Consider the following 12,527-nt stretch of genomic DNA (forward strand, 5'->3'; position numbering starts at 1 on the left):
GCTGGCCCCAGAGTGAAGTGGGAATGGAGATTTTGCAATATCCTTCCCCCAGGAGTGGGGTGGGAATGGAGTTTTTGCAGTATTCTTCCCCTGCCATGCCCACCAAGCTACACCCACAGAACTGGTAGGGAAAAAAAAATAGATTTCACCCCTGCTTTAGACCCAGTGACTTCAGAATCAGTGAGCTTTGTTGATCCTGGATGTGGAATTTTTTTAAAAAAAATGTATTTGACTTTTACAAGCACCGTTTACAAGCACCAAAGTCTTTTTTTCCTCACCATTAGTTCACTTTTTTAGTTTTCCATATTGCATTATAAGTATAATTTCACTTTTTTAATTGTGAATAAGTTGAAGCCCTATCAGAGGCAAAACAAATCTTATTGTTAAAGCTTAATAAATTTGATGTATGAAGTTTAAAAGGCAAAGACCTATTTCACGTTGCAGACTTTTGCCTCTGAAAAGTCATATCACAATTCAAGTTTAATTTCTAATGTGCCACAGGTTTCCTAATGGATGTGACATTCAAAGAGCTTTACCTGTCTTTACCTATTTGCGTAGTTTATTCTTGGGAGTCATCAACATATTGGATACAGTTTCTGTTATTCTTTTTTAAGATGTATATACGTGCATGTATTTCAAAATTGCTTTCCATTTTCTATGCCATTTTTAATCTTAACTGTTCATTTTTCTCTTTGACCACATTCTTGCAGCATACACAAACATACACACACACACTGTTTTTTTCTAGTCCTCATGCTGCTGTCCTCCTATAGCAGTGATAGTGAACCTATGGCACGTGTGCCAGAGGTGGCACGCAGCACTCTCTCTGTGGGCATGCAAGTTGTTGCTCCAGCTCAGCTCCGCCGTGCATGCACGCGTGCCTCCCACTGGCGAGTTGGTTTTCGGGTCTCTGACATGCATGCGTGGGGGGCAGGGGGTATGCAGGGGGTCGGGGCGCGCATGCGCGGGGGCTGCGCGTGCATTGCATTTTGGGGGTTTGCACGTGCACGCTTTGGGCACTCGGTCCAGAAAAGGTTAGCCATCACTGTTCTGTAGTAACGATTTTTTCCTCACCTGTAGCATTTTTCATCAACATTCCACCAAGTACAGTATCTTTTCACAGACTTCTCATAACTCCACATATTTTTGTGGTACTTTGTAGCATACATCATTTCACACTCTTCCAAACAATTTTCTCATTCTTTTTCCTTATATCCACTTTCTGTTCATCTAAATGGGAGATTAATATCTCTTCTAAAATTTTTCATATAGGATTTGGCACCAAATCAACCAAAGTGCTATTTTACTTAAGCAAGCTCATGCTGTTCTATGCAAGCTAAGATCTTTAATGTAGAGACTACTTTGTAAGCCAATGTGCTATTTATTGCCTGCATGATACCAACTGAGAGGCATATGCAGTGAAGTTACACAAAATGAACTAAATTTCATAAGATTACTATTCTTGCATGAGATAATCATGAGTTTTTTTAAATCTTTTTTTTTTAATTTTTATTTTTGAGCACTCTCAACAATACACAGTGATTGTCATTGCCTCAAAAGGATCATGATTCCCTCATCCACGGACATCTAATATAAAAATACATAAATAGTGAATAAAAAGGTTATCTTGAAATTATAACAATTTTTAAAATATACTATAGCAATTAAATCAACTATATGTTTTCCGAAAATTGTGGCTTATTTTTTAAAAAACACAACAAAAGAGGTTGCCAAAAGCGGCCTGCTACTTACAGTTTCCTCCTGTATATTGTAGAATGCAACATTTTTCTCCCCCCCCCAAATAAAATAAATACATCTTAAGAAAGACTGAGACACAATCTATTTTTAATGCATCATTTAAGTATCATGTATAAAATGTATTGACATAACTTTCCTATTTTTCATTGCCCTAGGTAGAGCACTTGCACAATTTCATTTTGTTCCGGTTTACAATGGGCTTCATAGACACCATTATTGCTAAATGTAAGTGTTCAGTCCTTCCTTCCTTCCTTCCTTCCTTCCTTCCTTCCTTCCTTCCTTCCTTCCTTCCTTCCTTCCTTCCTTCCCTCCCTCCCTCCCTCCCTCCCTCCCTCCTTTTCATGAGAACTAAGGACGGTAATGTCTGAGATACTTTATCTAATTACATTTCTCCCTCCCTCTCTCTCTCTCTCTCTCTCTCTCTCGCCTTCCCCCCCCCCCCCCCCCGGTTATAGAACTTAATAGTACTTTCCCCAAGACAGGCATTTTGCCATGTAAAATTCGATAGGGCCAGTATCTACTTTCTGATTTTTAAATACCAGCCTCTCCCTTTTGATTACTTTACCATTTAAGGAGTTTCCCCAACCTTGGGCAGAAGGAAAGGTTTTATAGCAGAATTTTATTCACATTTTGTTGACCCTGGACCAGGGGTGTCAAACTTGATTTCATTGAGGGCCAGATCAACATTGTGGTTGACCTCTGGGGGCCGGGTGGGGAGGGGCATGGCTGGGGTGGTCACAGTAGACCAGGCGTGGCCCAGGAGGCACAGCCAGCTCGACATTTTCCAGCAGAAAATGGCAAAAACCACACATTGCGTATGCTGGATTCATTTAACCTCTTGGTTCACTTAATGGTCATGTGATTTGGTTAATGACCATTGTGGCTTACTTTACAATCATTGTAAAATGGTTCTAAAATTGAATCAGGTTACATTGGCACATACTTAATGACCGCAATGATTTATGATCAAAATTCTGCGCTCAATTGTGGTCATTACGCAAGGGCTCCTATACTGTCTTGCATTCCCTTCCTCTCCAGTGAATATAAATGCAAATATCAATTCCTTTGTGCTGGAGTCAGCATTCCAAAGGTCTGGGGAATGGTTAAGAGGCAAACAAAAACTGATCAGCCTTGTCAGTTTCATTGTCAATTTCAAGCCTGAAATCCCAGTTGCGGTCACACAATTTACCATTTAGCAACCCGGACTCGCTAATTGTGGTTGCTAAACAAGGACTTCCTGTATTAAACTGAAAATAATAAAACAGTGTTTCATTAAATTGCTGTCTGAATGTTGGATCAAGCCACATTTAAAATAATGACATGGAATTAAAAAATACTTTTTTTTTCCTTCAAATGTTTTAGATCTTGCAACCGTAGTTGGCTATTTAGTTGTTAGCCACCCATTTCTAAACTTGTCTCATCCTCGTCATCAGAATAGTACCCATGCTGAACTTTTGGAGGTGAGTAATATATTTGCTACAGTAGTTATAATAAATGACACACATGTTGCTTGTTCGTTTTTGCGAGAAAAAAATTATATTTCATTGTTTTAAGGATTACTACCAAAGTGGAAGAATGCTACTGAGAATGTCTCAAGCCCTTGGCAGAATAGTTCTAGCTGGTCGTGAAATGACTCGATTGGCTGGGTAAGTGTCAAGTATAAGCAGCTAGAGCCACCCATAAATAGTTAAAATAAACAATTTTATTGACTTCTACCTGTGTTACAAGAATCTCCTCAGACTGCTCACTTTCCTCAGAACAATCAGATAAGGCTTTATGGATCTTGAAGGAGGTCAAGCTTGGCTAGACCCTCACTTGACTCCTGCTTCCAGCCTGGCCAACAGTTTCCCAACAATTAGATTGACCAATATTTTCATTCATAAAATAAATTTATTTTATCCTCCTTGTTAACCCCAAATCCATATTAATTTCTAATTGTGAGATAACTGAGATTAATTTGATCATTTTGAAATATTAAACATGAAGTACCTATTTAAACAAAGCTTGGAGCATCATTTACAGAAAAAAAGTACTTTCTAAATAATTATAATATGCACTCGTGATATGTATTATTTTGCTTCCTATTTTAAACTGTCGATTTGGTTTATTTTTGATGAACATTCTGTTTTGAAGAAAAATTCTTGAAGTCTGTCAGTTTAATAGATTTATAACCTTTAGCTTCACAGCTCGAATTACAGAATTAATGCAAGTTCTGAAGGAACTAAACAGTGGGAAATATCAACGAACCATGCTAGCACAAGACAAAGGTAACTATGATGCTCTGATGTTGATTAAGGAATTAATACAAAAACACATAATAACCTTGCTATTGATTACTTGTTTGTTTGTTTTTAATTTAAGAATTAGATCTAAAGCAAGCTACCCCGTTGATCCCTGGTACAGGACAGATTGTCATAACAGATAACATTATCAAGTAGGTAAAATCCCTCATTTCTTATTAGGGTGTCCCATTAATCTTTTTCATTTTTGCATACCTATCCATGCTATATCTAAATACATTTGTGGTAGATCTCTGCACATGCCTCTTACCCAGAAGAGTAAGCTGTACAAGAAGCAGCTGTGAGACCATGTCTACAATTGCTTCCTGCCAATGCCATTTTTTTTCCTCTTCCCCACCCCCAATTGTGGTCTTCTGAATGGAGAAAACCAACCTAATCATGTAGGCCTCTGTATGGACATGCTTCCACAGATCTTGGAGCTTGTGTCATCTGCATGGGATTCAATGAATTAAGTTAAAAAGCAAACAGCAGTACATTTGAAATGTTTAATGAATGAGTATCACAAGCCACTACTTGTTCAGTTGGCAGAATTATCTAGCCATTTGACTTGATTGATTTAAGACAGCAGTTTTACATGGATCAACGTTTTACTCCAACTGTCAAGAACTATTGCCATCTCTTGGATCTACAAGAAGCTTTGTAGGAGAGAGTTGCAGTAAAGTAAATATATAAAGCAGGCTTTATTAAACAACAGTCAAAAAGTTATTGAACTGTTACTGTTCATACATATCCAAACTTTCGAAAGGAAACGGTCAACATCAACACATTTCCACCTTTAGCTCTCTTTTATATACAAGTAGCCTTGAGTTATGATGGCAATTGGAACTGGAATTTCCACCGTTAAACAGTGCAATTATAAAGCTTGATATCATGTGACTGCATTGCTTAGCGATAGCAATCCTGGCAGCCCCAATTGCAATTGTGAACCGAATTCCACTCATCTTTAGCTGAGGACCCATCCCCAGTGCAAATCACTCTTGGCTTGGTGGCAAGCAGCCCAAAAACTGCACAGCCTAGAGGTTGCTGGCCACATTGCAGCTCAGGAGCTTCTTGGCTTACCACAGCTCTGGAGCTGCAAGGAGTCCTGACCCCCAGCACAAAGCTGCAGTTGCCCCAGGAAGCTACAACCATCACAATGGGAAACCCCAGCCATCTCAAGAAGTTACAACTGCCCCAACACCAGCTGCCCTTTTGCTCTCTCCTCTGAGGCCCCTGCCGTCCTGCTTCCCACTGCCCCAGCTAAACTTTACTGTTTCCTTGTTCCCACTGCTGACAAGGTGTAATAGGGTATGTGGGAAAGAGCTTGGGAGACAGGACAAACAGAGGCTGCCTAGGGAACAATGACAGCATTACCCACATCTGCAGAGTAAGAGGCTTAGAAGGAACCCCCTCTAGGTTCTGACACAGGTGGTAAAGATGGGTGGGGGAAATTGAAGCATCCCTGTGATTGTAAGTGCAGATGGGCTGCCAACCACCTGAATTTTGGTCACTAGGCTGCAGGGGTGCCGCAACAGCCGTAGCTTCAGGGACAAGGTGTATCATTCACCTGTAACTTTGAACAGTCACTGAACAAATGGTTGTAACTTGACAAACACCCGTATCATTTTTGAAAAGAAATAGCATCTACAAATATTAAAAAAGAGGGACAGAGGTTAATGACTGTGAAACATAAAAGTATTTATATTTTCAACTTTGTAGATTTTCATATATTTCCCCTTTTTTGACTTGAAAAACACATTGTTTTTTTGCACTTAACGCTTATTTTGTGGCATAGCTTATGTTGCAAGCACTTTGAAAATCTCTCTCAGTAAATCACTAGTAAATTTAGTAGACAGTTTACTAATTAGTTTATTAATTCAGGTTTTTTTGTGAATGGTAATATCTTTAATAATTAATGGTGATATGTCTATTTTCCTTGAAGATTTGATCACGTTCCATTGGCCACACCAAATGGCGATATGCTGATTAAAGATCTCAACTTTGAGGTACCTTGCAACATTCACAATTTTATCTTGAAATAATTCGCTGAATAAGAATAAAAATCTGTTTTGTTCCTCTTCCCATCCCAAAGCATTGTCTTTGGAAGATTATTTCAGAACAAAGTGAGGGAGATTAAGTGAAAAACTATCCAAAATTAGTGGAGGTATTTTGGTCAGTGAAATCTACCCAATTTTGAGCAATGTTTCCTTCTCAGTATAGGGCCCTTCCACAGACAATCAAGAATGTTTTTTTTAAATTTGGGGGGAAATGCCAAGAGGCAGAAAAAGGAAAGATTTCTATATGAGAAACTTTAAGAGGGGAGCTAACCCAGGTAGGCTGTAAGTAGTTTTCCCATCTTCTGTATGCATAATGCTAAATATTTGCAGAAACCTATTAATAATCATGTTGTACACATGGAAACCAGGAGAAATTTGACAAACAGATTGCTATTCTCCATGGACCTAGTCAACACAAATATAGGAATTTGAAACAATACATTAATCAGGCTGGTTTTTTTCCCCATTAGATAGTTATAATATACACCAGAATATCCATTCCATAATATTTTTTGTGTAGCTCCAAGATTGCCTTACGAGGGTTTTAGTACAGCCTGTTTTCTCCTATCCAGATCCTTATAGCTTCGAGACAAAGAAAAAAGAACTCCACAGTTGATGGAGTCCATTTCAGACTTGGGTGGCAGCGTATAACTTTGTATCATCAGCACCCCAAGTCATTTCAGGACTTCTCCCAGTGGCTTCATATAAATGATAAAGAGTAGGGGGGAGAGAGGACCAATCTCTGTGGCATTCCACAAATAAGTAGCCAGAGGGATGGCCTTTAAGGTAGACCAGATCAGAAATCATTCTGCAGGAAGATCAGAACTATACTTGACTGACACAGGCTACAATATCAGAATCTTGCATTTTATTTTGATAAAACAGTCTAGTTCAGATTATTTCAAAAAACCTGTCAATTTAACTGAACCTTTTAGTACTTAAAAAAAAAGCAGGTCCGCCCCGTAGTGAGCCGAAAATTTGCATGTAGGTTTTTAATTTCCTTCTACCAAATTTTATAAACACTTCAAGGTTTGAATGCTTTTGAGCGCTTGTGTTTCAAAGGAATACCTAGAAAATATTTGCCAGATCAAATATATGTTCCCAAGTTAATGGAAGCGAACCTCATGCATTATGAAGGTAATTCATATACTGTAGCTTTTAGTATTTGAGAAACTTTCAATATCTTCTTGATTTATATTCCAGGTGCAATCTGGTGCAAATGTTCTTATTTGTGGGCCAAATGGATGTGGAAAGAGTTCTCTCTTCCGTGTCCTTGGTGAAGTAAGTAAAGGCTAAAGTAAACTTGAATTTAAGGGCAAAAAAAATGATGTTGCATTTCTATTCTAATCAATTGTGTTTTCTTATTGCAGTTGTGGCCTTTGTTTGGCGGCTGTCTAACTAAACCCGAGAGAGGAAAGTTGTTTTATGTTCCCCAGGTAAATCAAATCACTAGAACTGTTGGCATTTCTTCTCTCTGATAAATGTCCCAATTTTCTCATCCCTTATAAATTTAATTTCAGAGACCATATATGACACTTGGGACGTTGAGAGACCAAGTAATTTATCCAGACACTATAGAAGATCAAAAAAGGAAAGGCATCACTGACCAGGTGAAATGCATTATTATTCCTACAATTTATTTATTTGAATCTCTCCTTTATTATTTTTACAAATAACTCAAGGCAGCTAGCATATCCAACAAACTTTTCTCCTCCTACTTTCCCCTCAACAACAACCCTGTGAGCTACGTTAGGCTGAGAAAGAGTGACTGATGCAAAGTCACCCACCTGACTTTCATGGCTAAAATGGGATCTAGCACTCACAGATTCCTGCTTTGCAGTCTTGTGCCTTAACCACTAGATCAAATTGGCTCTGTCTATCTATTTTTAAAGGTTATATTTACTGTAGATATATAATAAAAATAAATACAAATTTAAAAAACAGAAATCACTGTAAATTTTAAACGCATGTAATAATTTGAAATCCCGGTGATTTAAGCCAGTTTTGTCTCAGTGCATATGTACAAAATCTCTATGGATGGATACTCTTGTATTTATTACAACCTTAATGGGAGCAGAGAAGAAGGGAAATTCATAAATGTTTCTACACATTTTGAATTGTCTTGCTCTGAGAAAGATATAATACTTTAAAAAGTAAATATGTATCTATTATAGATAAGTATGCCAAAAGAATAAGGTTTCTGGATAGAGTATTGGTTTCATTGGTTTTCAGATTTGCTGTTGTAGTGGCATCTGTGTTTCAGGTTGATTCTTGTTTATTTTTTTAATTGAAGTTAATTACAACATTGTTCATACAACCTTTAATTTGCTCAATTACTGTAGAACTCTGAATTATTATAGAAGCAGAATCATAAAAGCTAATTTTCTGAATTTATTGTAGACACTGCCGCTTGGCAGATAGGAAAATGTGCTATATTATGTGACCAACCTGAAGCTATAGGACAGAAAAATCAGGTGCATAGCTCCCTGTCTGCTGATACCGTTAAAGGATATGAAAGTAATAAAGAAGAGATGCATCAGTTCATTGGTACTCGCGTAGAAATTATTCTTCTGCTTTAATTTCTGCCAAGCTTTCAAGATGGGGAGAATTTTATAACTGTACACATGGATTTCCAAGTCCCAGAACTCTGATTCCTATATAGAAAAAGAGAATATTGATTGAATCTGAAATCTGTGCTGAGTTAAATGCCAGGTTCTGTAGCAATGCTGTTGTGATTTTTGTCTTGAATCACAGAGAAATTGGAGGAAAAAAACTATAGTTTATTTATTTTTTTATTTATTTATTGGTTCGATTTATATGCCGCCCTTCTCCGGAGACTCAGGGCGGCTTACAATGCGTTAAGCAATAGCCTTCATACTTTTGTATATACCTGCTTAGTAGGGCTTTCGGGGCCCCCCTAAGCGGTGTTCTTTTTATACAAAGTTAGCTTATTGCCCCCACAATCCGGGTCCTCATTTTACCTACCTCGGAAGGATGGAAGGCTGAGTCAACCTTGAGCCTGGTAAGATTTGAACTTGCAGTAATTGCAGGCAGCTGGCAGCTAAGTGCTACTTAACAGCACTTTAGTCCGCTGCGCCACCAAGGCTCTTCCAGTTCTGGTGAAAGAGAGCACATGGTTACTTAAGAGTGTCTATTTTAACAGAAGGGAAGGTCAGTGAATCAGAACCACTTTCAGGCCAATTGTATGTGAGGCTGCATAACATTTATCATGTACTTCAATACCACTTAAAGTACATAATCTAACTCAGTTAATATTGTTGCTTGGTACAATTATCTGACAAAATTTTTTGAACTAAACCAATCTAAATTGTCAAAGAGGGGAAGGATTAGATAAATTAAGAGGGAGGTACTAGCAAACGTATCGGCAATCTGTTAAGCAATATTTGTTTACTGTTTTGGATGCAGGTGTTAAAGGAATACTTAGATAATGTCCAGCTGGGTCAGATCTTGGAACGTGAAGGAGGCTGGGATAGCATTCAAGACTGGATGGATGTTCTCAGCGGAGGAGAAAAACAGAGAATGGCGGTAGGTTGCCTTCACAGTGTCCCTCGATACTGTATGCAATTTTCTAACACTTGTTTTGATTGACGTGTTGACATAAATTCAGTAAAACGGTGGTCTAATACCACTATTATTAATTACATTTATAGTCCGCCACATCCCTAGGTCCCAACAAACATCAACTGCTAGAGCAACCAGGGTTGTCTCTATTCCTAAATGTAGAGTCCTTCAAAAATTCATTTCATATAAGATGCTTCATAGTTGATGCCATTGTTATTGAACAGTGGTTTCAATAACCTTCCCCAAAAAGGGGTGGTTGAAGACTGGGCAATAGTCATCCAATATTTCTGCATCCAGAAAGAACTATTTGAGGAGGTGTATCACAGCCTCCCTCAAAGCTGCTGTTAGCATCCCATCCTTCGGTGAGGCATTAATAATCTCCTAGGTCCAGATCTAGAAATTCCCTCTTCTTTAGCTGCCCAAAGGAGCTAAGTAGGGCAAAGATTAAAACCATAGATGTTTGAGGAGTTCTTAGCATCCTATTCACTTTGTTGGAGGTCACAAGCTGAAAGGAATTGAAGTAAAATGATGCCCCAGTCATCGTCCTGGATCTACTATAGCTAGTCCTCGACTTACAGCCACAACTGAGCCCAAAGTTTCTGTTGCTAAACGAGACATTTCTTACGTGAGTTTTGCCCCATTTTACGACCTTTCTTACCACATTTGTTAAGTGAATCACTGCAGTCATTAAGTTAGTAACACGGTTGTTAAGTGAATCTGCTTCTCCATTGGCTTTGCTTGTCAGAAGGTTGCAAAAGGTGACCACACAACCCTGGGACACTGCAACCGTTATAAATTGCCAAACATCTGAATTTTGATCACATGACCTTGGGGATGCTGCAATGGTCATAACTGTAAAAAACAGTCATGCGTTAATTTTTTCAGTGCCGTTGTAACTTTGAACAGTCACTAAATGAACTGTTGTAAGTTGAGGACTACCTGTACCTGTTGATTAATAATTTAGTACAGTATTACATAGGAACAAAATGTGTTACAATGTCTGCTTTTGACAATAAGCTTTTAAAAAAATAATAAGTTCACTACTTACAGTTGGGAATCTGCTTAATTCCAGTTCAGAATATTTGTTCTTCTAATCTAGAATTAACACAGACTGGCAGCAGTTCTCAGTCATAGATAAGTCTCCCATTAATTGCTACTTTTAAGAGGGTCAGAAATTTAGTGAAATATTTTCAGATAATTCTGTGTGATGGCAACAGAATGAAATTTTTGCATCTACTTCAAGAAAAAAAAGAGAGAGAACTGTATGCCACATATAAAATTTGCTTTGTTTTTATTTTCACGTTTACTAAAGGACCTCGTACAAATAATGTGACTCTCTGGGGAATATGAGTGTGGTGGAATTAATGGACATTTGTATAGTACTGTTGTGATTTGAACGTCTCTCCCATCATATAATGTGGCTTATTTTTTATGATTATCTGCAAAATATCTGAGATATTTTTTTAAAAAAAATCCAGTTTAATGTTCTTCATATGTATGGATTATATAGTAATCCTTTATCGTTTCTTTTTCCATTGCAGATGGCTAGATTGTTCTACCATAAACCCCAGTTTGCCATTCTGGATGAATGTACGAGTGCCGTTAGTGTTGATGTGGAGGGATACATCTACAGCCATTGTCGGAAAGTATGTCTTTCTGCGGTTAATCTTGCACTGCTAGTTTAAGATCCAACTTTAATGCCATGTTTAAAAAAGAAAAGGGTATGACTGCATGACTATAGTAACGTTAGGCCTACAGAACCGAACCCTAACATATTAACTTGAAAATATGTTAAAGAAGACAAAATAAAACAGCAGAGAGAAAAATCGCATGAAGAATAACGACAGTCTGCTTTAGCCAATTTTTATTTTGATATTTTCTGTAGAATATAACTAAAGTCTGTCCTTCTTCTCATGAAGTCCCTCCAACCTGAAGGTCATTTCTCTGAATTAAAGGATGAGAGTGATTTATTTCATTGATTAATACGGGTCATTGTTTTGAGGGAAAAGGGGGGAGATAGTGGCTGAGTGAAAAAAAAATGGGGATTTTATAGAATTAATTCTCCAGTTTCAGTCAAAGAAGCTGCTCCTGGACCAGGGGGTAGGCTGCTATGACATCTTTACAACATGTGGATTTCAACTCCCAGAATTCCTAAGTCAGCTGTACAGGTTGTCATAGTTGCCCAACCCTGTCCTGGATAGGGGATGGAGGAATATAATGCAGTAAGAGGGCTAACTGGATATTTTGTGGATTTATTTATTTATTTAAGTTAATTTATTAAATATATATGCTTCCCCATCTGACAGTTGAAACTGAGTTAGAGCTGGTCCTGCCCTGAATAGTTGTTTTGTCTGTCTTATGGCCAAAGCAAATAAGAATTGTGCAGTTGCTGAAGCCGGAGTTGACTATTCATGCACATATTTTCTCATTCACTGCATTCAGGTTTCTTCTTTGCCTTGGAATGAAAGTTTTAAAAATGGTTAAAATATATTTGTAATTATGAAGCGATTTCTGAAAATCGGTCTTCAACTCTGGCGAATTCAATGAAAAAGATTTGTGTATCTTTTATTTAATTTTGGAACCCAAAAGTAAAGATGACATAGGAGTTATAGCCTGATTTTTAATCCAAGGGCAGAATGGGAGGCCAGGGTTAGGAGAAGGGAGTGAATTCTTATGTTTCCTATGTAGATTCCCTGTTCCGAATCACCCAACTCGAAGCTGCTATTATTTATTGTAGGGAAAATGTACAAGTATCACAATGCAACTGTTGGTTACAAAAGGGAATTATGCAGCATAAAATTAAACAGAGCAAAAAGTGTCATTCCAGCACTATAATCCTGTTCTAAATGTT

General features: G+C 37.9%; 1 protein-coding gene across 1 annotated transcript in view; it reads left to right on the forward strand.

Moving 5' to 3' along the window:
* ABCD3 (ATP binding cassette subfamily D member 3) overlaps positions 1–12,527 on the forward strand; it is a 45,043-nt gene that overhangs the window by 27,371 nt on the left and 5,145 nt on the right. The window contains exons 11-21 of the mRNA XM_070941184.1: positions 1,914–1,983; positions 3,121–3,218; positions 3,313–3,404; positions 3,937–4,025; positions 4,120–4,192; positions 5,980–6,043; positions 7,298–7,375; positions 7,465–7,530; positions 7,615–7,704; positions 9,521–9,640; positions 11,218–11,322. Coding sequence (XP_070797285.1) covers positions 1,914–1,983; positions 3,121–3,218; positions 3,313–3,404; positions 3,937–4,025; positions 4,120–4,192; positions 5,980–6,043; positions 7,298–7,375; positions 7,465–7,530; positions 7,615–7,704; positions 9,521–9,640; positions 11,218–11,322 — 945 coding nt within the window. The remainder of the gene's footprint in view (positions 1–1,913; positions 1,984–3,120; positions 3,219–3,312; positions 3,405–3,936; positions 4,026–4,119; positions 4,193–5,979; positions 6,044–7,297; positions 7,376–7,464; positions 7,531–7,614; positions 7,705–9,520; positions 9,641–11,217; positions 11,323–12,527) is intronic.

This window comes from Pituophis catenifer, unplaced genomic scaffold (assembly GCF_029215685.1).
Source record: "Pituophis catenifer annectens isolate HBS135680 unplaced genomic scaffold, rPitCat1.0.hap2 SCAF_3, whole genome shotgun sequence".
Classification (NCBI taxonomy): Eukaryota; Metazoa; Chordata; class Lepidosauria; order Squamata; family Colubridae; genus Pituophis; species Pituophis catenifer.